The sequence below is a fragment of the Halichoerus grypus genome, chromosome 3, assembly GCF_964656455.1.
Source record: "Halichoerus grypus chromosome 3, mHalGry1.hap1.1, whole genome shotgun sequence".
NCBI classification, from domain to species: Eukaryota; Metazoa; Chordata; class Mammalia; order Carnivora; family Phocidae; genus Halichoerus; species Halichoerus grypus.
The window spans coordinates 205484930-205507991 of NC_135714.1; the positions used below are offsets into that span (position 1 = coordinate 205484930).

The 23062-nt window shown below is 39.9% G+C and overlaps 1 protein-coding gene across 2 annotated transcripts in view; it reads left to right on the forward strand.

Moving 5' to 3' along the window:
* The window catches only part of CSMD1 (CUB and Sushi multiple domains 1), a 2059737-nt gene that overhangs the window by 1792315 nt on the left and 244360 nt on the right, over positions 1 to 23062 (forward strand). For both annotated transcript variants that reach the window (XM_078069893.1, XM_078069894.1), the window contains exons 31-36: positions 3821 to 3937; positions 7859 to 7972; positions 9428 to 9523; positions 16568 to 16771; positions 17694 to 17818; positions 18304 to 18400. In XM_078069893.1, coding sequence (XP_077926019.1) covers positions 3821 to 3937; positions 7859 to 7972; positions 9428 to 9523; positions 16568 to 16771; positions 17694 to 17818; positions 18304 to 18400 — 753 coding nt within the window. The remainder of the gene's footprint in view (positions 1 to 3820; positions 3938 to 7858; positions 7973 to 9427; positions 9524 to 16567; positions 16772 to 17693; positions 17819 to 18303; positions 18401 to 23062) is intronic.

Below are 23062 nucleotides of genomic sequence, written 5' to 3' on the forward strand. Positions count from 1 at the left end.
GAGGGGCTCCAGATGGAACACACAGGAGGGGTGAGGTGTGAGCTCACGCCCCCTGTCAGGGAGTGGGTCCTGTTAGTGGGGGCCCCGCACCCCGTTCCTGTCCTGCAGGAGGGCCCCAGGGATGTGAGTGTGGAACCCAGCTGGCTGCCTTGTTCTGCTCTCACCCTGACAGCCACCAGCCCCTTAGCTCCTGAAAGGCCTGGGGAGTGCACACCCACAGGCCATAGTCCAGGGGTCATGGGCTGCCCACAAGCTACCCGCCTGGGTCTTGAGGACCCTCATGGTTTGGGAAAGAGTTTCTCAGGGTGGGGCTAGAGCAGGGACCCAGGGTTACCCATCTAGAGGCAGCCCAATCCTAGCTTCACCACCCAGGGCTCAGAGGGTAAGAATACCTACCTAACCAGTGCTGGGAAGATTTAATGGGATATGCATAAGGCTCCCAAGCAAAGCAGATGCCCAATAAATAGAACATCTTGATTCTATATGTAAATTTTATTCTATATGTGAATTTTAATCCATATGTAAGTAGCACAAATGATCATTTTCATATAACAAAGGACAATGATCCCAGACTGTCGATCACATCCAGTCAGCATGTGACTATTGAGCATGTAATCGCAGTATCTCCAATGCATTTACACACTGAGCTTCCCAGCAGATATACCACATAAGTTACCACCTATAAAGTCAGGCACAATTTCTATTTACCAGTCCTCAAAGTGCATAAAACATAAATTTTTATTTATGCTATTTATTTACATTTCAACAAAATTCAAAACCCCAAATCGTTAAACCAGAAATTACTTCCCACCATAGTTTATTTTGGATCTGTCATGGAGAAAAGCACATTTTGTGCATGAATCAATATCTGTGGATCATTCAGATGATCCACGAAATCAGGGGACTTCTGCTACATTTTTAACATTTCGATAGTTCATATATTATGGAATGCAGTCAGTGCATTTTGGACTAGTTTTTTTTAAATGTAGGATATGATTTTTTTCTTGGTGATTCATCTGTTGGCTCTAGTTTTTCTTCACTGAAATTTACTATAAAGTCAGAACTGAAATGGGAACACCCTAGATCCCCTTTCATGGGGCAGGATGTTTGCTGTGTTGTTTTCGTTTACATTCAATTTGATTGTATTTTGTTGCCTTTACATATGAGGCATATATTCCAATTAACCAGATGGATTATTATGTTTCTTGTGACCATCTGCCATATTGCTGTTGCAACTCTGTATTCATTTAGGAAATGATTAGTTTAATAACGTCGATTTCCAAAGAATAAGCACATATCTATTTTTCTTTTATCACAGTAACATAAAATAATTTCTGTTATGGACCTTGAGAGCTTGTTTGGAGGTTCTAGCAGGGGAGCGCAGCTACTCATATACCCTTGACCGAAGAATGGTCCTCCTCTATCGGGGAAGGTCGTCCTCTTCGACCGAGTGCGCAGCTTCGGGAGGGACGCACATGGAGCGGTGAGGGAGGAAGGGGAAACCCGCCTAGCCAGCCAGATCAGCCGAATCAACCCTGGCGATCAATGGGGTGACAGATGTTGCAGCCAGATCGCCCTCACATCCAATTTCTGTTATGGAAAAGCCCACGCCCATATATTTCTTACATCAGCACAGTCATACAGACAGAATAATTATTGAGAATGAAATGAAAATTCTCTACATATTTTTTATCAGTTTCACAAATGTTTGTGTTTGAAATACAAAGTTTGGGTGTTTAGTGTCTGAGGAAGAACTTGTAGGCATAACACAATTTATCAAGGCAGCAGTGGACTTAAAATGTCAGGTCAGTTTTCTTTCATTTTGTCTTTTTTTTTAATGTCTTATGTTATCATAAAATAATATTCTTTCATCCTACCCTTGAACAAAATAAATCTTTGTGGTTATTCTTGCACAAATTCATTAGATGGTGTCCTTGATAAGACTGTCTGTCTGATAATTTGGGCATCCAAATGTTACCCCAGGGATGATTTACTTGTATTTTTTATTTATAATTGTAGCTTAAAATTTGAACTGGATGAATTTTCTAAATGAAAAAAAGGATATTTGCACAATTATCTGCTTGAATTTTATATGGCTGAAAGATGGTAAATTTCCATTCTTTATTGGTACTTACTTTTTAAATTTTGAGCTTTAAGCTTTTAAGGAAAAGAATAATCCTGAAATAACCCAATTATACTTATATGGATGAGGTGAAAAAAAAATAAGTGATGTATCTAAACTAGTAGAATGAGTCACCCAGCATTTCATGCAAAACTTGCGGCCTGGGAGTTTAACTTACAACCCCAAGTTAAAATAAATTTTTTCTATTTAGAATTGTAAAAACGTCAATGGAAGTGCATTGAAATGATAAAATTATTCCAAATCAAGGCATCAGCATGAAGACCACACTTAGTATAGTTAAAATCTCTATGAGCTGAGCACAAATAGATCAAAGCTTTTGGATGCATAAGCTATTTTCCTTTGACGCTTAGAATAAGATGTAAGTTTCACACGCTATTTATTGTAAGATACAGCTTCAAAATCTCGCAAAGCATGCATGAGGTTCTTTGAAGTTAGGGTCATTATATTCCAAGGAGTTTGACGAGTCATCGAGAATGCCCATCAATTAGGACTTCACATGTGCTGATTAACATTCAAAAGATTCAATATATTATCTTTGATTTCTGCCTTCTTTTAGTGCTTGAAAACTCTCATATCAAGAAGAAGTTGTAGAAATATAGGCTTTCTCAAATGCTGAAAATGACTCTGACTTCAGGTCCGTGAGGGCATTGTGTTCAGGTGGCAGGTGGCCACCCATTCAGTGGCTCCTATTCCTGGCATGCTCCACTGACCTGGACCTTTTCTTAAGTGAAATAAGAGGGACTGAAGTAGAGGCAGTTTAATTAGAACACTGGAAATCATGAGACTGGGATTCAATTGAATGTCTGTTTTTTAAGATGCTTACAGCGAGTATTTTGATCTTTGCTCCAGTGTTTTCTCAGCAAAAGCAATGTGCAAGTGAATAAAATCATCAGAAGGAAAATGAAGACACACACACCCTGAGCTCTGCATGTGACACCCCATCATTGTATCTGCCCTGACTTCCTAGTTAGGAATTAATTCAGTTTTAAACCAAACTTACAGGAAAAGACTCCAGCAGATTAGTAATTCTACCCGTTACTCTTGAACTAAATCTGTGAGGTGAAAAGTTAAAGCAACAACCAAATGCTAAAAGCAAACATTATTTTTTTTTAAGTCCCATAGTAACATAAAATCAGTAGAAAACTGAGATCATCTTTGTGGCTCTTAAATTAATCTGATGACCAATACCAACCAGAAAGTTCAGGTGAGATTCAGTAATTCAGGAATTTGTCTATAGCGGCACGTGCGGTGATGAGCCCTGGGTGTTATACGCAACTAATGAACCGTGGAACACGACATCAAGAACTAATGATGTGCCTAACTGAACATAAAAAAAAAAAAAAAAAAGATTTGTCTGTATCGAACCTGTTAGTTAGTTACCGCTGTTTAGTTACCGCTGTTAGTTAGTTTTCGGGATTCTTTCAGGCTGAGAGAGGTCCTAAAATCATCTTAGATTTTTCTCCTAAGCGGAGTTCTCTTTATTCAAACCTGGAAACTCTCTGTTTTTCTTTTTCCTTCATTTGGGATAGCAATGTTTAGTGGTTTTTCACGTTGCTACTTTGTTACGGTTTTGACCAACGGTGGCCAGCCGCTCAGTGCCTCCGCAGTTTTCATCCTCAGCGGCCGTCCCGCGCGGGGAAGGTGCTGCCCATGACCTTTGCTTGATTCTACCTGCAGCGCCCTGCGGAGGCCAGTACACGGGATCTGAAGGGGTCGTTTTGTCACCCAACTACCCTCATAATTACACGGCCGGTCAAATATGCCTCTACTCCATAACAGTACCCAAGGAGTTTGGTAAGTTGGCTTTTTAGTGTTGTATTCATCATTCAGTGTCATACTTGTTTCATTGTTGATGTTTCTGTCATTTTATAAACAAATATTTCAGCTCTCGATATAATAAAATCACATACAAAAGATGAGTTTATTAAAGCAGCAAGTTTTCTAAAGGTATAGAGTATCCACTACAATTCTTTTATCAATGTGATATGAAATGCTTAAATGTTCTTCTAAGATTGTGATCCAGAATAATCAGAGAGAATGTGTTTGACTTTGCTCCCACTTTTGTTAGAAAGCATTTTTTTTTTTCCCCAAGGGAGGATTGCCAAGTAAGGTGGGCCAGGGGAACACTGTATATTAATTTGTACATACATTTTGTAATCAGATTATGACGGAAATCACTGGATCACTGAATTTACCTTTGAGTGATTAGAGATGCAAAAACAGGCAGAATCCCCATCTGACTCAACATCTAACTTGCAAATTTCCCTCTTTCACTTTGCTTCCAATCTGAGCCAGCTTTCAGAATGACTTCATTGCTAGAAGGGCCTTCCTGGGGGGTCTACCCTCCATTTACCCAAAGCTGGATTCCCATACCTCCAATCTCACTCTTGACCACAGATATTTCTTATGATTTGAGTTTTTTTCTGGAGTAAACCACAGAGAAGCTTTTATAGCTTTATAGCCAAGGTTCTTTTTTTTTTCCAATAGTAAAATTTAAAACCCTACATAGTTAAGGTGTTTTTGTTCTTTACATTCAAAATAGCAGCCGCCTACTCATAGATAGAAAGCAAAATTATAAAAATTCTAAGGTTAGAATCTGTTTGAGGGAAAACATCTTAAAAAGTACAGTTAGTTATATGACAAGAAAGTTAATTGCTGGGTTTGAAAGTGGCATGTGGGAGACAGATCGTTTCTGTGAATTTCTATTATTTATGATTCACAGGTCTGTTAAAGCTAATGAAAACCTCCACCAAGCACTGACGTCAGCCTTAGGTAGTTTAGGTCATGGGCCCTTCATGAACTGTGTGATGTAACTTGCTTGGTATCTGAAGCCATACCATTTAGCATCTACCCTGGGCCAGTTCTCAAGAGTGATGGGGTTTTTGGGCGGGGCCTTTCTTGTAGCATCTGCTCTGTTAAGAAGAGATGGTAATCTGAGCATCAGCAATGATGGATGTGTTCCTGGAGACCAGGGCAGAGGGACCAGCTTCCCAACAGGCAAAGGGCAGATTCACTTACTCTGTGAATGAATGGCACCTGTTACTGTCATTTAAAAAAAAAAAAAAATGAGGGGGCTTCAGAATATTTACTTTTGTTATAATAAACAGATAAGAAAACTTAGAATAGCTCCTAATCCTCACTCTTTATGCTAGACTAATTCCTCTAAACTAATGTCACTTATTTGGTCCCACTTAATTCATTTTTTCTAACTAAGTGCTCCACAGCATCCTCCAGTTACTTTCCCATGAATATTCCTTTTATTTTTGTTCATAGACACGACAGAATATATTTATCACAATGGAATATAGCAGCCATATTCTCTGATTTTGGCTTATTTCAAAATTAATCAAATTGTCACAACACAATTGTGATTTGTCAGCAGAAAAAAAAAAGGTCACACCTCTATCCTAAATATTGATCACCATTACCCAATCTGAAATGTATAATGATATACATTTATCACATTCTATCCAGGCAGAAAATTTTAATCTATACTGTCTTATCTTGTACTTTCTTCTCTTCCTTACTCTTTCCTGGGAAATAAATTAATTCAATAATTAATTCAAAAATTGTCATAAGGGCCAAGATGAATAAAATATAGTCTGTGCCTATGCGATGCTCACTTTTTAAATCCCACATCAGCTCATGGGATGAACCTTGCTAGGTAGGAAGGGGCACAAGTGTGGTGAACACAGGCTCCAAATGGGAAGGACGTTTGAGGCAGGTCTTCAGATACCCCAATCCTCTCCCTATTTTCATCCAAAAGCATCACCAAAGTATCCTTTCTTAAACAAAGCTCTGGTCCTGGAAACACTGTGATCGACATCTTTCACTCACTTTTTTGCCCACGAGGAAACCCCACGTATTCAGGTGTGGTCTTCCAGGCCCTGAAGTCCCAGGCTGCCAGGGCCTTGGCTCCCCAATTCCCTCCTCTTCCCCTTCCTCACTGAGTGCCTGCCAAACCAGACCAATGGCCACATTCGTCACCTGCAGAATCATGCTCTTAATATTCACTGGCTGAAAGAAATGCCCTGCATTTCATTCGTACACACGAAGGGTTTCAGTTCTCCTGCTTTAAGGACTAGTGATGCTGCTCTCTCCCCCGGTGGACATGGACTCCCCCACAGCTGGGAACAGCGGCCCCATGGCTCACGACCTATAGCCCCTTACTCGTTCCCGTCATGGTCACGTCTAGCTGCAGTGTCCACAGCAGTGAGCAATGGTCGCTCTTGGCAGACGTCTGCTCTCTAGAGCGGAACCAGTCAGGGGCCTGAACTCAGCCCAAGCAGCCTCACGTCTGCTGATGTGCAGACCCTGAATCTCGATCCGTCGTGGGGAGCACCACACACGTTGGCATGTGGCAGGCCCAGGACCTTGTTTCTAATCTTAGCCATTTTCAGATTCTGGCATAAAGTGGATGCTTTCTAAAAGTTTCTTAAAATAATTAAGTAATTAATTAAATCAAAGTTTCTTGAAATTATGTGCGTATGATTCACTTTTGTACGATTGAAAAGACCCGAGTGTCCTGCCTCCAACATGACAAAGATTTATTTTGGGGGACGGGGGGCTGTGAACAAAGGTATTGTAAGAGCCAGAACCATGTCAAAATCATGAAGTTCTCTTCCTCTTTCTAATTCTTTGTTTTAGAACACCTCACCCACAGGAAAAGTCCTCCTTGCTCCCATGCTTCCTTTGATTGTTTCTCTCTAGGAAATTATAAAGGAATTATAAAGTCTTAAAAGTACATGTATATAGGTGTGTGTGCATTCTACTACATGTATACGACATGTGATGCATATACATGTATGTATATATGTGATACACGTGTGTAATAGGATATATGGCATATGTGGAATACACACACACACATGCACACAAGCTGTTACAGTTGGACCCCCTCCGTTTTGCCAACACACTCGTTCGTTAGAATTCTGACATGTGTAAATGATATGCCCATATCCATTTCTTATTCAGGTTGATTTAGAATGATTCTAGTTCAAACCTTACACATAAATCACAAATGTTTCTAAATATTGCAAAGGCCCTATTGTCGATTTGAGTACAAAATAATTTACTAAGTTCGGAGTAGTGAAACGCACAGTTGTGTTCTACTCGGAGGAGTTGTGTTCTACTCGGAGGAGTTGTGTTCTTGTTACTGATACCGCCTATAAGATAAATGAAGCTGTGCAGTGGAATGACAATCAGCAATTTCTATAATATGTTGCTGACTTATGTAGAAATTGCAATGAATTTGGCCTTAGAATAATCCTAGGTAAATAATTTTAAATTCTTTGTCAAATTGGCATGTTTTTAGTTTTTAGTTTTTAGTTTTATTTTTTGGCTTGTTTATAAAACCAACAGGTGTCTTGATCCCTGTACCCATAAAATGTCATTAACAGCTCTTAAATACATGGAGCAGTTTTGTGGCTATTCTTCTACGATCCTAATGTAGTACTGAAAAAATTAATATTCAAACTATATAGGGAACAGTAATTGTATTCCTTTTATTAAGTATGAAGTCATCACTAAGCAAAAGAAAATTGTTTAAGCAACTAAAAACTCTTAGAAAGCAGAGAAAACCAGTTAATGATTTTCTACAGGATTCTTAGGGTCATGATCTTTGGAGAAATCAATAAATAGGTAGTACAACCATGATCTCCACATATTTATTTTTGAGAAAGCACACTGTGCAAACCCACCCCCTTTATTTTGCAGTGGTGTTTGGACAATTTGCCTATTTCCAGACGGCACTGAACGATTTGGCAGAATTGTTTGATGGAACACACCCACAAGCCAGACTCCTCAGCTCGCTCTCTGGGTCACATTCAGGTAAACAGTCAATGGATATTGTCTTGAATTTTCTTTAGACAGCCAGAATGATTAATTTTGAACTTGTCATATTTTTTCTTCTTAATGAAAGAGAAATGCAATCATCTTTGAATTTGCTCACTTGTTTAATAAAACTTTATTTTTGATGGAAAATTTCAACTGTATTTTTATCCCACATATAAAACCACTGACCTTTATCATTTTACTTATTAAGGTTGTAGAAAATATAATATCCATTTCAATAACAAAGGCAAATATCATAAAAACAAGGGGTAATAAACTATCTTGTGTATTCTATTTTCTCTTCTATGTCTCATGATCTTCCTGGAGATAAACGGTTTCAATATTTTGGTCTAAATCATTGCCAGCCTTTAAATACATACATATAGAGATCCATCACACTCACACATGTATATGGGTACATATGTGTACACATGGGCGTGCATGAGTGTGTGCGTATGTATGCATGGAAACATGGGGCTTCATAAAACACGGGATGTTTTTTCACAACTCAGTCTTTTTGCCATACTCTTATATAAAAGCACAAGTGGAGTCTTCCCCTATCAAAAAATACGAATATACACCAAAAGTAATTAGTTTAATGCTGACTAGTACTCGCTTCATCGATACAGCCTAATTTACTTAGCCCCTCATGGGTTTGGACCTCGTACAAACTGCCAGGTTTGTACCATGATGTGTTTTCATCATTTACCAAAGTACAGTCAAAGCACACAGGTGTTCACAGACTTTGCCAGCCAAGGTTAGGATTTGATTATTTCCATGTTTTCCCTATCATTAACCAAGAGTCTTAAGATCTATGTCTTGTTATTTTCTGCCAATGTCCAATGATGTAATGTCTAGAAATGCACCAGAAGATACAGATTTAAAATATTGATACCTATGGACAAATTCACCTCTGAAATGCTAATGCCATTCATCTGCCCCTTAGCAGCACTTGAGAGAGACCCTTCCTCTAGTGTGGAGGGACTTTAAAAGGTGAAAATATATTTTCATAAGTTGTTTTTTTTAATTTATTTTCTGAAGGCTTTAATATTTTTAAAATCAGCTTTGGATTCAGATTTCCTTAATTTTCTTATTTTAAATAAAATCCCAGTAAGTCATTCTCAAATAAAGTTGATTCTGAGTCAGTAATAAATCTGACTCTTCCACTTCCAACATTGTCAGCTAACAGACCTATGTACCCAGTGCTTGCTTCAGAAGGAAGCCTAAATGAGATGATCATTAAAGTCACATTTTAACAGAACGAATAGACAAAAACAGTTTTAAAATCTTGATAGATACAAGGTGTCTGGGTCCTGAACCCAAAGGGAAATTTTATAAAAGTCCAACCATTAAATGCAAAATTCCAAGTGAATATTTTTTTTCCAAACTATTGTCCACCACGGTGCAGTGTCTTCTAGGGATCCCATGTATTGTCTCTGATTTTTTCTTTAGGTGAAACATTGCCTTTGGCGACATCAAATCAGATTCTCCTCCGATTCAGCGCTAAGAGCGGAGCATCTGCCCGGGGCTTTCACTTTGTTTACCAAGGTAAAGGTCACTCGGTGTGTAGGATCTTCTCCCAGTGCTGCTCACACCGCTATGCTCAGTTAAAGCACTAATATCTGAGTTGTGTGTTTTTGTTTTTTTTTTTAATATTTAGGAAATTGAGGGTATTCATATATTTATACAAAAACAATTTAACAAGAATATCACATTTTTTTTGACACTTAAGTATGATATTTCTACTACAAAGACACAGAAACAGCTCATTTATCTGTCATTATCGGGAAACACATATTGATCCAATCCACTTTGTATAGCACTTCACATTTTGCAAAAGGATTTCACATACATTACAATATTGTATGTAATTAGGCAAAGTGTTTCATAATGGTTTAGATTTTTTTAGTAACTGCTTTAATGAAATACCTTTAAAGCACATTATACAATTCCAGATCTTCCTGTAAAAACTAATTGAAAAAGCGACTTAACAAAATCGTACAAAACCATGAATACCATCCATGAACTCATCCTTCTAACTACCTGTTTTATTTTGTTGGTGTTCCAATAACTTTTGGCACTTTGAAACCTTTATATTTATTTTTGAAACTGGAGTGTATTCAAAATGTTTAAGATTGCACAAAGATTCTGTAAAAATGAGGATTTTCCCCCCTATTTCTAGTTTACCTTTATTTTGCATATTCATTACATGACCTTGAAAAAACATATGTAAACGTTTATACACTTTCTGAAGCACAAAGCGGGTCTTTGGATAGAACTTGAAATTGCTGTGTAGCTTGAGCTGTGATAGAGATCACCATCTGCAGGGATAAACTGTCTGTTCCAAAATAAGAAGAAATGGTTTTTCTAGGTCTCAGTTTTGCTTGAGGCTAGAGAGATTACTCACTGCTCTTAAATATTTTCTTCAGAAGTGGAGGAGGATCACTTATTAGGAATGGTTTCTGGCCTTTAATAGAGATTTCTCCAGAAAATGTAGTGGGCAGCATCATCATGTATATAAAAAAAATATGGAAAATATGTCATTTCATTCATAACTCATTTCTGATATTCTCACATGGCAAAATCCAAGCCCTCGAAATATTTTTATAAACTCTATAAATTATAAAATAATTATTTTATAAATTATAGAATATTTCGCTATAAAACCTCTTCAGTGTTCAGCAATAAGATGGTTTAAAAAAGAATGGGAAAGAATAGGAAGGAATCTGACAAACAGCAGGAAAAGTATCTCTAATCCAGTGTAAATAGTAATTGCTTGAATGATGTTGCTACTCAATTACAGTCAGTTACATTGTTCTAAATCATACCTTTTCTTAAAATATAAACAATTAAACCAATATTTTTAATAGACGTTATTGGACAGTGACCAATGTAGGCAACTTACCTCTTACTCCTAATTTTCTTTAAATAAATTGTATTGTTTTGCAGGAGCAAATTTACAAACCCAATAAGTTGGGGTGACATATAAAGATACTGGACCCCTTGGTTTAAGTACATATTTTATCCTGGAGAAATTCAAGTTACTGACATTGTCTATCTTGATAAGGGGTGTTCTTTGATTTTTGATAAGGATTAGAAAATCAATCAGATCATCAAATAAAATATCTGAGGCAAATGACCCTATGTCTATCCTATTTACAAATATTATCATCAGAAGTCATGATTTTCAAAATTATGTTTCTTGGTTTAAAGTAACCTATTACCATTACAATGAATTAAAACAGAAAAGTAGAGAGAAAAGAAAATCATTTATAGGAGGACTATATCTTCCTTGTCTTTAACAACATATAATGACTCTAACATTCTCAATATTTTATAAAGTCTCGGTATACCTCCTTTTCTTGCTTTGTTCCTACAGTGAGTTTATGCAAAAATTGATGCCTTTTTATCAAAGCTAAATCCTTTGGAAGTAAAGAACTAGAATCATGAATGCCATTTATAAATCACTCAAGAGCACCTGGGGAAGTTTTCAATACATTAGGAAAGTTAAATTGAACATTGGCTTCTGAAAGATGGTAGTTATATGGAAGCCAAGAAATTACTTGCAATCTATTGTATAAAAAACTGCCTGAAAAGTTCTTTTGTGTACCACTTATGGCTTCATTCTTCCACAAGTTATTAAAGCCTAAAATTGCACGGGGACTTTCTGACGCCCACGACTGTAGGGTGTCTGACCCTGTTAACGGACAGTTGTGCTATACAGAGCTCAGGACCAGGGTGTGGGAAGCCAGGATCACTGTCTCTTGCCCTCCATGCCGTGCTGGTTAATAAGGAGACATTAATAATGAGCATGTTTCTGTCTTTCTGATCTTGTGGAGAAATGGACATATAGAGGCTTTTTTTTTTTAATTAGGACACACACACAAAGTGTCCTAATTAACTCATGCCTTGGCTGCTTTTCATTTGCTTTCTACACTACTTAGAGGCAGAAGGGCATATTTGAGGGTGAGTTAGGACCCACGAGCACCCCAAAGAAGGCTAATGGGGGTACCCTTCCTAATACAATGCTACAAATAGCTCTTCCACATGGGTTTATCAATGATGACTCAGCACCTGTGAAGAGTTTTGTTTGGCTGCTTGATGGTATTGAATTAAAGACTCAAGGACATTATCTCCTCGGGGATGGAGCAGCCTACTTTGCAGGGCTCCAGTTGTATAATGGTAGTGTGCACTGGACGGAGACTGAGAAGAGATAATGCGTCTCACGTGGCTCAGGTGTCGGCCCTCCTTGGGCAAACTTGCATCCTCCTCTGATTCAGCAGCCACACACCTCAGCAGTGTGACCATCAAATAGAATTTAGAAGCAAAAGATGCTGTGAGAAACTACCATGAATGAACATCTAGGGATGCTCCTGAAGTGGGAGAGTCTCTCTAACTGTTCCAACATTTCGGTTCCACACTGGACCACTGTGTAAACAGACTTCCATGAAGGCAGAGGAGGAACACACCTTGGTTTTAAACACAAATGCATTCAAATAGCTTTTTGCATTTCTTTTTAGAAATCCAGGAGAAAGTTTCCCCACCTCCTTCGCCCAGGGCCTTCCCTCTCCCCTCTAAGCTCCCAGACCTAGACACTGGCAGGACCCACAATCAGTAAATGTGGATAATCTTTGGAAATCTTTGGATGATCTTTGCCATTCCACAATATATATTACACCTAAAGTCAATGTGTTCTTAGATCGATGAGAAAAATCAAAATTCATGTCATCCTAAGAAACTTTCCATGTGGGAGACTTACCTACTGTTTCTTAACAAATTGAGCCCAGTCTGATTCCTCCAGTATTAGAAGATCCCTTTTAGCTATGCTATGAAGTAGTTACATTGCCTTTATAGACTTTTTGTGGCCCTAAAATGCACACCTTATAATGCTATAATCAACCTTAGCAATACTGGAAGCAACATGGGAACCAGCCTGTGTGGCCACAGAGACCGACTAAAGCAGAGCAGACACTCCTCTCCTGTCCTGCTTGCTCCAAGGCACATGCTGATATATGGCAGGGTGGTTCAACCCCCCTGCACTGCCCGCCCCCTCCCTGCTCTGCCTGTGCTCCGGACTGAATGTGTCTTATTAAACTTGGTGTTTAGCACCTGGGTGGCTCGGTCAGTTAAGCATCCAACTCTTGATCTCAGCTCAGGTCTTGATCTCAGGGTCATGAGTTGAAGCCCCGTGCTGGGCTCTACACTCAACATGGAGCCTACCTAAAATTAAACTTGGTGGTTGAGAGTGTCTCATCCATAGAATACTATTTTGAACTCTCTTATATTTATGCCTGGCTGTTTCCACATATCATCCATTTTTCTTGTGTATTTCCATGTAGAATTCAACACTACATTCTCACAAAATAAGTCACTCATGCCAAAATTAGTAAACCAGGTAGGACTTACTGAATATTTCAAGGGGAAAAGGAGGCCATGTTTTTACATCAAACCTCCGCACAGATCCCAACTTACAAGTGTCAGCTGGCCCCGAATCCCTGTCTTTCTGAGGCATATTTGCCACGTGGACAACTCTAGCCTAAATCCTCATGCCCCAGCCTCACCTGAAACGGCCTCCTGCCTCCTCGCCTCCCAGTGGCCCAGTCTCCCAGATTCACCAGCTCAGGGCTTCCTGGTCCAGGATCCTCCTATGGCAAGACTCACTCTCCTTAGCATTACAATAAACAGATAAACAATCTAGGAACATGGAAGTGCATTTTCTAAGTTTGGGTAGGAAGAATTTACACTAAAATTTCCTTTGCTTGAGGTCCTTCCTCGGCATGTAAATGCATGTCTTTATTGATTTTCCCCAGGCCTCATCTCCTTTTAGATAGCGTAAATTATAAGGTTTTCCATTTCTAAGAAATTCACTTTTTGTATAAAAAGCTTATAAAATGCATACTTTTTACAAAGACGAATAAGCCTAAAGTTTTGTTCATAATTCATCGATGTTTGTTCGAATTCACTGACTAGTAATGGCTTGTCAAATCTGATTTTTCAACTACCAAAACAGAATGATTTTGAGAAATAGAAATATCCGCTGTCACTAAATGAAACAGGAAAGACCGCCTCTCTTAGACTTTGCAAGTGATTGTTGCATGCATTCAGATTTGTTATTATTAAGGCTGTTGTTGTTGTCTTGCTCTTACACCTGCTCTGAATGAAGAGCCGTGAAGATCCACGGATGGATCGACCACGTTTCCCCTTTCTGTGCCTGCACGGAAAGCTCCGGAGACCAGCCCCAGCCCCTGCACCGGCCCAGCGCACCAGCCCCCGGGGACGTCCCTCAATCTGCCCACCTCCTCTTCCTCCAGGCTGACCTCCTCCCCTGTTTGCTTTCCACCGCACTGATTTCAGTTTTGTTTCACCGCAGTAGGAAATCTTTGCTAAAAGATAGAGGATAATTACCACAGAGGATGGAATTTCTCTCTGATGCTGCCCGAAACATCCAGGAGAAGGGAAGGAACCAGAGGGCATGCCAAGAGCAAAAGTTGCTGCACACTGATTTTCCCCAGACCTTGCATGGACGTCTGGTGTCTCAGTTTCTGCTCACTTCTGTTCCACCTTGCGGAGACTCACAGCTGTTCTTCTGCTCACTTTGGAAACTTCTTCCTCTAAAAACTGTTCTGCATAATTCATCTAAATGCAGGTGTTTTTTGTTTATTGTTATTTTCCTTAAAAAAATGACAATGGTGAAGTTCCTGAAGAAAGGCTCGGTAGTGGCGTGTGTCTGAATGACCTTGACGGTGTGTTTGTTCCTGTCCACTGGAGCCTGGAATGGCCATGGTGCCTTGGACAAACACAAACGAGGCCATTTAGATAAGTGTGGAGCCTTTGCTATGAAGAGCGGGGAGCTTTCCATGTCATTCAGGACAAGTAGAAAAATTGCCATTGGAGATATTTTCTCCATTTTGGTAAAAAAATAATTCTTGAGAATTGAAGCCTCCATGGGATATTTTTTATTCATTTCCTTTTTGCTCTCATTCTACTTGTTCAACTGTAACAAATTACTCAGAAATACAACAAATAGGAGTTCTAAGCAATTTATTGTAACATTATAGTTCTACTGCATTCTATTTTTAGTTACAAAAAGAGTCATTCTGATGTATCATTGTTTCACCTATAGTTATTAATACGTAATTTTATTAATGTCACCTTCTGATAGAAAATGCTTCAACATGAATGCAAGCATGGTTTTGTCAGAATCATCTTCCACCTTCCATGCTCATAGAATCACTTGCTAAGCAGCCGTTACCCAAATGGTGTCTGTCATTGTTCAGGTTCAATTTCCTGTTAGGAAAAGCATTGTGAAGACGGAGGGTTGTTTTAAAGAAAATGAGTATATAAGCACATTCCCTCAGAAGGCTGCACCATTGAATGAGGACATGCACAGTCTGAAAGAGAGAGAGGATCCTGGTGACGATAGAGACCAACTGACTTTTAATTGCACAGAACAAAAACAGAACAGTGCATTTTCAAGTGCATACCAGGTGGATCTATTTCTCAAAGAGTTGGTTTGGTGTAACAGGCGTCATCGACAATTGAAGTATTTTTCAAACTTGATCCCTGCCCCTTTTGATAATCAGAAGAATCTCTTACAGATGGAGAATTCCAATAAACAAGCTAAATAGATACCTCACCCCACACTGGAACGAGGCTCACCTGCTCATGCCTACCACTCAAAGACCATAAGAACACACCTGTAATCAAACAAGCTTAAATTTTTACCAACTCCCTCAGTGAAGACCACACACCAGGGAGACCCTGGGGGTGTCTCAAAAAGAAAGTTCCAGGAAGGGCTGGTTATAGGACTGAGGTGTGTGCTAGGTGATTTGGGACAGGCTTAAAGGCAGTGTGATTTTGCTTTGGATTGCTGGTAGGGGAGGCCTAGTGCTGTGGGGCATCTTGACTTTTATCAGGAGGTAGAAGGAACATCCATGTTGTTGCAAATGGCAGAATTCCTTTCTTTTTTAAGGCTAAATAATATTCTATTGCATGGATATAACACATTTTCTCTGTCCATTCATCCATCAATGGACACTTAGGTTGATTCCATGGCTTGCCTACTGGGAATGATGCTGCAGTGAACATGGGGGGCAGAGAGATCTCTTTGAGATGCTGATTTCAATATTTTTTGGATATATACCCAGAAGTGAGATTGCTGGATCATATGGGAGTTCTATTTTTGATTTTGTTATTGTATCATAATAGCCATATTATACTCACTAGACTCTAAGGTCTTTGAGGATAAGTACAAGTTCTTAGTCACCTCATTATCATGAGCACAGTGATTCGGGTACTTAATTAATTTTAATTGCCTGAATATCACTCAGTTCTCATAAGGCACTAATGCTCCTTATGCCACGTTTTCCTCATCTGAAATGAGAATATAAGGCAGTCCTTGGAGTTGGTAAGAGAATGAAATGCAGATGGGAAAGTGCTCCCCAAATCATTCCCTCTAGAAATTGCAGAAGGCGTTCTTAATTCCTATATTAACAGAAACTCTCTCTGGACTCATCTTAACTCTATTTCCAAGGAAATAGTTTGGCTTCCCGATAAAGATACAGATGGCTATGTTGTGTGTTTTGCTTCTAGCTGTTCCTCGAACCAGCGATACCCAGTGCAGCTCTATCCCCGAGCCCAGATATGGAAGAAGAATCGGATCGGAATTTTCGGCCGGCTCGATTGTCCGTTTCGAGTGTAACCCAGGATACCTCCTGCAAGGTTCCACTGCTATCCGCTGTCAGTCCGTACCTAATGCTTTAGCTCAGTGGAATGACACGATCCCGAGCTGCATAGGTAAGGGTGTGTCCAGAGGGTGGGATACCTTGCTTGAGGCTGTCAAGCCCAGCTTCACAGCTGGTTGAAGAGCTGCTTTCCAATGCTGAGGTCCAGTCTCCACCACCTGGTCACGCTCCAGACCTATTTAAAGAGCAATGCATTTTGCCTGACATAACTGAGTAGCAGCTAAACCCTTAAGATTACCGTGTTTCATGAAACAACTCATTAGATTAACAAGTATGAAACATGTTTTCTTTCTCAATACTTATTAAGTATGCCATTAACTCTCCAGCCATGGGTATATAACATAATTTCATTTTTGGGAAGAATCATTATAATGCTGATTTGCTATATTGTGTAATGTCCTTTTTAATAAATGTGTGCTGATGAAGGTTTGAAAAGTAGTAGGTTAATGCAGCCCGAATAACAATGACGCTCTTAGTTAGAGTTTATTTGCTTCATTTTGTGTAAGAACCTCTAGTGCAATCATGATTAGCTCTTGAATTCATTTGCACATTTTCAGCGTCTCTTCTCCTCCCTGGATTTGATCATAAATCCCATTAATATCCTTTGGAGTTGCATGTCTGCATGTAGGAGACAGTACTCCACAAAGCTCCTTAAATCGTACGGATAAAATGATTCTAAACAGAATTCACTTTAGAGATGCCACGTTAGGTACCATCCCTCCTAACAGAGCTCGAAGAGATTTACTTTTAGACACCAGATCTCTAACTTGGTAGTACAGTAGATAATAATCAATGATACTGCGAGTTTATAAGAGAACAGACTAAATTTGACCCTGGCTACAAGTGCCATTTAAGGGACCGTACTCCATGTAAAATGTCTCTTAATATCTGATCACACAGCAAAGAACCGCTAAGCACCAAATTAATGCTGTCCTCTCTGCTTTATGTTTATGACACACGGTTTTGTCTTTTAGTCCCCTGCAGTGGTAATTTCACTCAGCGCAGAGGTACAATTTTATCCCCTGGCTACCCGGAACCGTATGGTAACAACTTAAACTGTATCTGGAAAATCATAGTTACAGAGGGATCAGGAATTCAGGTAAGCCCCTTATGCCCCGAACGTCCAAATGCACAGGGTTTGGCTAGGTCTGTGTTTGCTTTCTGTGTTTGTTTTTTGTTTTGCATTGGTTATTTTATTTTATTTCTGCATTGGTTATTTTATTTAATCTTTTTTTTTTTTTGCATTGGTTTATTTTATTTATTTATTTTGAATTTGTTATTTATTTTTTTACTTGCATTGGTTATTTTAAACACTGAAACCATGGCCTGTTTCCCTTTTCTTACTACTTCTGCAACGTGTTTCTAATCACATTTCTCTATTTGGAATAGCAATAATAGATTTTTAGGATAAAAGCTGTCAAAAATACCATTTGTAGACATTTTCAAATGTCTTTTCATGGTTTATTCTCCTTGGTTTCACCCTTCTCTTACGTGTGTATATTAAGTTTCATGGGAAGCCCCACATGATCAGGCTAATTTCCTTAAACGAAAAACACACATTAACTGAACACTGTCGTTTGCTAGATTCAAGTGATCAGTTTTGCCACCGAGCAGAACTGGGACTCTCTGGAGATTTACGACGGCGGTGACATGACCTCACCCAGGCTGGGAAGTTTCTCAGGTAAGATGAAACCAGCTCCCTAGTCTCTGTTTGTGAACCAGAATCATCAAACACTAGCAAACAAACAACAGCAACAAAACGTTTGATGTAGACTTTTCCTGCAAAACTCCTGTGTATCGGTGATAGTTTGGCTAGTGTTGAAAGTCTTAGGGGAAGCGCATCACAAAACAGGAGAGCCAGCAGACAGCTCTGTTCGCAGGGAGGGGAGGGCTGCTGGGGAGGAGCAGGTAAGGCCATGTTTGCAGGTGACAGGCTGAGGCCGGGGACAAGGGACCCAGCGGGCGATGGGAGGCGGGGGTGAAGCAGGAAGTAGGTGGTGGTTCTCAGCTCCTGAGAAGAGACGTCTAAAGGTTGGGCACCCCAGGGAAAGGGCACTCTGCATTTTGGGGCATTTAGGGCTGAGGCTTGCAGTGCTTTGCTCCATCAACGTTGCAGAAAACCCCGACCCTTTACAGCGGCTGCTGCCTCGCTCAGCAGCCTCCGGACGTGAACCGTAGCGGGTGGAAAAGAGCCCTTCCTTGCTCTTCCTTCCACCTGCAACTTGGCGGACATGGCCCCCGCACTGGCCTTCGCAGCTGCGCCCTCGCCTTCGCCACAAGCAGTGGACTCAGCTCTGTCTTCCTTTCTTTGTCCTGCGGCAGGTGAGCCTGCCTCTTCCGCTCTGTGGGGCAGGAGCACGTCCGAACCCCGACCCCCGGGCCGCAGTCGCATCACCGTCATCCCCTTCCCCAGCGTCCCCATCAGTCGGTGCCGCTGCGCACGGGGCCGGGCTAGCTGAGTCCCCCACGCGGCGCTCTGCCCTCCATGCTACTGCTCCCCTCGCGTTCCAGGTGACAGAGACGGGCACGTGTCCGAATGGTCCAGGAGCGCGTGGAGACATAACGGCCTTCTCGGAGTGTCCCCGCCGCACACACCGCGCCTTTGTCGCCCCGGCCTGCTTCTCTTCAGGGCTCTCCTGCTGCTCAGCTGGCTGGGAGCGCGGGCTGGGTGGCGGGGCGGCCCTTCCCAGCGCCGCAGCTTGGACCTCAGCGCGCCCCTCCTGAGTGGTTCCAGAGGTCTCGTCTCTGGACGTCGGCAAGAAGAGCACCCTTTTCACGAGGCCACTTAAAGGCTGTGCGATAAGACGCCGGTCTGATGTAGTTCCTCACACGCCGTCTGATGCTTGTCTGCCTGGGTGTGATTTATCTTGAGACTTCTCTCCCACCGCCCCCCGGTCCCGCAGGCGTCATCTCAGACGCTGTCCCCGCCGTGAACACCCGCTGACTCCCCGCGCCAGACGGCGCCTGTCGCAGTGCAGCTTAGCGCACGGCCGCTTGAAGTCCCTGCTCTCTGCATCGGGTGCTTTGTTTGTTCTTGGGGATGAAAGGGAAAGCCTCTGACACTGAAGATAGCAGCAGCTTCAACGCGACTTGGAATCCATGTGCAGATGATAAAACACAGTAATAGTTATAATAAAATATATCTTAGTAATTTATAAAAATAATGCTAATGTGAACTAATAATGTCTGTAACTTTTGGCAAATATGCAGCACTCCAGGTAGGTGTTGGGTATTAAAGGAGGTCAAAAATAGTATTTTTCTAGGATTGGGTAGAAAAATTATATATATATAGATAGATAGATTATAGATATATATATATATCTCCTAACTGATATTATAACATATCTGGGAAAAAGTAAAATATCTTAACAGATTAGTAAAATATAGGCAGATAAATCAAAGGGAGAAGAAAGGCTCCAGGCAACAGAACCATGTGGTTCAGAGCCTATGTCTGTTTTTTTTTTTTTTAAGATTTTATTTATTTATTTGAGAGAGAGAGAATGAGAGAGAGAGAGCATGAGAGGGGGGAGGGTCAGAGGGAGAAGCAGACTCCCTGCTGAGCAGGGAGCCCGATGCGGGACTCCATCCCGGGACTCCAGGATCATGACCTGAGCCGAAGGCAGTCGCTTAACCACCTGAGCCACCCAGGCGCCCCAGAGCCTGTGTCTGTTACACAGATGATCCTTGAAGAATGTGGGGTTGAACCACACAGATCCACTTATACATGGATTTTTTTCAGTAAATAGAGTACAGAACCATAAATATATTTTCTTTTCCTTATGCAAGTTTTATTAAATAAAACTTGCTTACAAAGTATGTGCTTTGCCATTTTTTTTACTTTTATTTTATTTTATTTATTGTTATGTTAATCCCCATACATTACATCATTAGTTTTAGATGTAGTGTTCCATGTGCTTTGCCATTTTTTATCTGAAGTTCAGATTTCACTGTTCAGATATATCTTTTTAATTATCAATTAACATATATCATTCTGCATTAAACCTTCTCTTGAATAACAACTTAATGTCAACTTAGCTTCAGATATGTGATTTTATATTTCTCAGTTAATATTAGGAATAGGTTGACTTTTAAAAGAGAAGGGTGTAACGTTGAACTGATTTTTCCACCTGACTTTCTCAGGCACAAGGGTGTTACTGAACACTTTTACACACAAACGTACAAAGAGCCAGAGACCGCACACAGGAGACAGTTGCATGATCGATTGACCAAGGTTAGCAGGAATGACTTATTAAAAAATAGTAAAAATAATAATAATAAAAGAAGGAAACACATTGCCTACATATGTGATGAAAAATAATGACAGCAATCCTCTCTTTCTTGAGTTTTTGGAATTAGCCCGGAGAAAAGATCTTTTTTTTTTTTCCCCCTGTTATTTCATGGGTACAAACTTAAATTTATTAAGTCAATCAGTAGTATTGAAACTGTAGAAGGAAGATGCATGTCTAAGTCAAAACTGGGTTCACTTATAATAGTAAACAATGTCTAGCTAAATAGATAGATCTTAGCTATATTTTTAATTTTTTTAAAGTTTTTGTTTAAGTTTCAGTTAGTTAACATACAGTGTAGTATTAGTTTCGGGTGTACAGTTTAGTGATTCATGAGTTCCATGCAACACCCGGGGCTCATCACAAGTGCCCTCCTTTATCCCCATCTTTTAAAGACTATTTGACATAAATACCAGTACAATGCAATTCTGACCATGATCAACATGAGCTAGAGCACACGTCGCGGCTTGAAGGCATGGTTCCCCAGCTCCCAATGCCAGTCCCAAGCTCAGTGTCCCTAGGCCACCCGTGCTTTGGCCGGCTGGCTAACGTTTTGGGGGTTATCTTAGATTGAATGATTCTCTACTATAACTCACGGAACACGAGAAGGCAATATGCTTACGAGTACAGCATATTATAAAGTAATCAGATTGGGAACAGCCAAAGGAGGTGACTCATAGAGCACCATCTGGGAGGGTGTCAGACATGAGGCTTTCATGTCCTCAGGACGTGTCACTTTCCAGGGACACACGTATCACCAACCAAGAAGCTAGCCTGAGCTTTGCTGTCCAGAGTTTTACCTGGGTTTTCATGATGTAGGCATGATTAATTAAATCACTGGCTACAAGGTTAACTCAGTCTTCAGCTCCTTCCCCTCCCACAGGTTGGGAGGTCAGGCTGATACCATCTGGCTCAAAACCCCAAGCCTCTAAGTGCATGACTGTCCTTCCCACCACCGTGAGTTATCATAAACATGATCACATAGTTACCATAAACTCAGGTGTGGTTTAAGGAGTCCACCATGAATATCAAGGACATTCCTATTGCTCGGAATAGTCCAAAGGTTAAGATATTGAGTACCCTGTAGATACCAGGAGCAAAGAGCAGAGGAATCCTTCACTACACACAGCCCCGATTATCAGTGCGAGCAGGGTACACCACTATTTTGATTCTTTAGATTACTGAGATGTCACATATATAAGGAATAATAAAGAAAAAAAAAACCTACTTAGTAAGATCTTAAGAGAATATAGATGATGTGTAAGTTTTATAACATTGTTCTCTGTTCTCATAGTACTTGATTTTGATCACAGTATTTTATGATACAAGTTGGTTGTTTATATTAGGTGTGATGACGTAGAGGTACCTGAGCCTAAAACATCTCTAAGATAATCGTAAATATGTAGCCTATATTCTTTTCCACAATGGAAATAAGGATTCTTCATGTATCAAGGTTTGGATTAAGAAATTCCTCTGATAGTGAGTATGTTATATAGGAATTAATAGGATGTCAGTTAATGTTATGGGAACCTAGTCTTACTGAAACTTAATTTGAATAAAAATGGATAATACCAATAAGAAAAGAAATTCCTCTGATAAAAATAATTACAGAATTTGCTATTTGTTGCTATCAACTTTCTTAGCAGAAATGCAAAAATGTAAACTTTTAAGAAAACTAATATTAAGTTAAATAAAAACATCAGTGAACAAGTAATGTGATAAAAGAAAAAGTCATTAGTAAATAACATATGAAGATATAAATCCAATTTAAAATAATCAAATTTGATCTAACAACATGACAAGTTGTTTTATATAATGTCTTCTACCAAATTAAAAGAGTCTGGCTGACAGTATGTTTTTCCAGGCACTCAGGTTGAATTTCTTTGTACTTAAAATAGAGTTCATTAAAAAATGTACAATATTGTACCATATGCAAATCTATTATAATATTACAATATTGCAAACATACTTTTTCTCTGAAGTTAGACCACTTACATTTTTTAGTTTAATATTCAAAGGTTTATATGTTTTTGAGATGACATGAAGATGTTTGATAT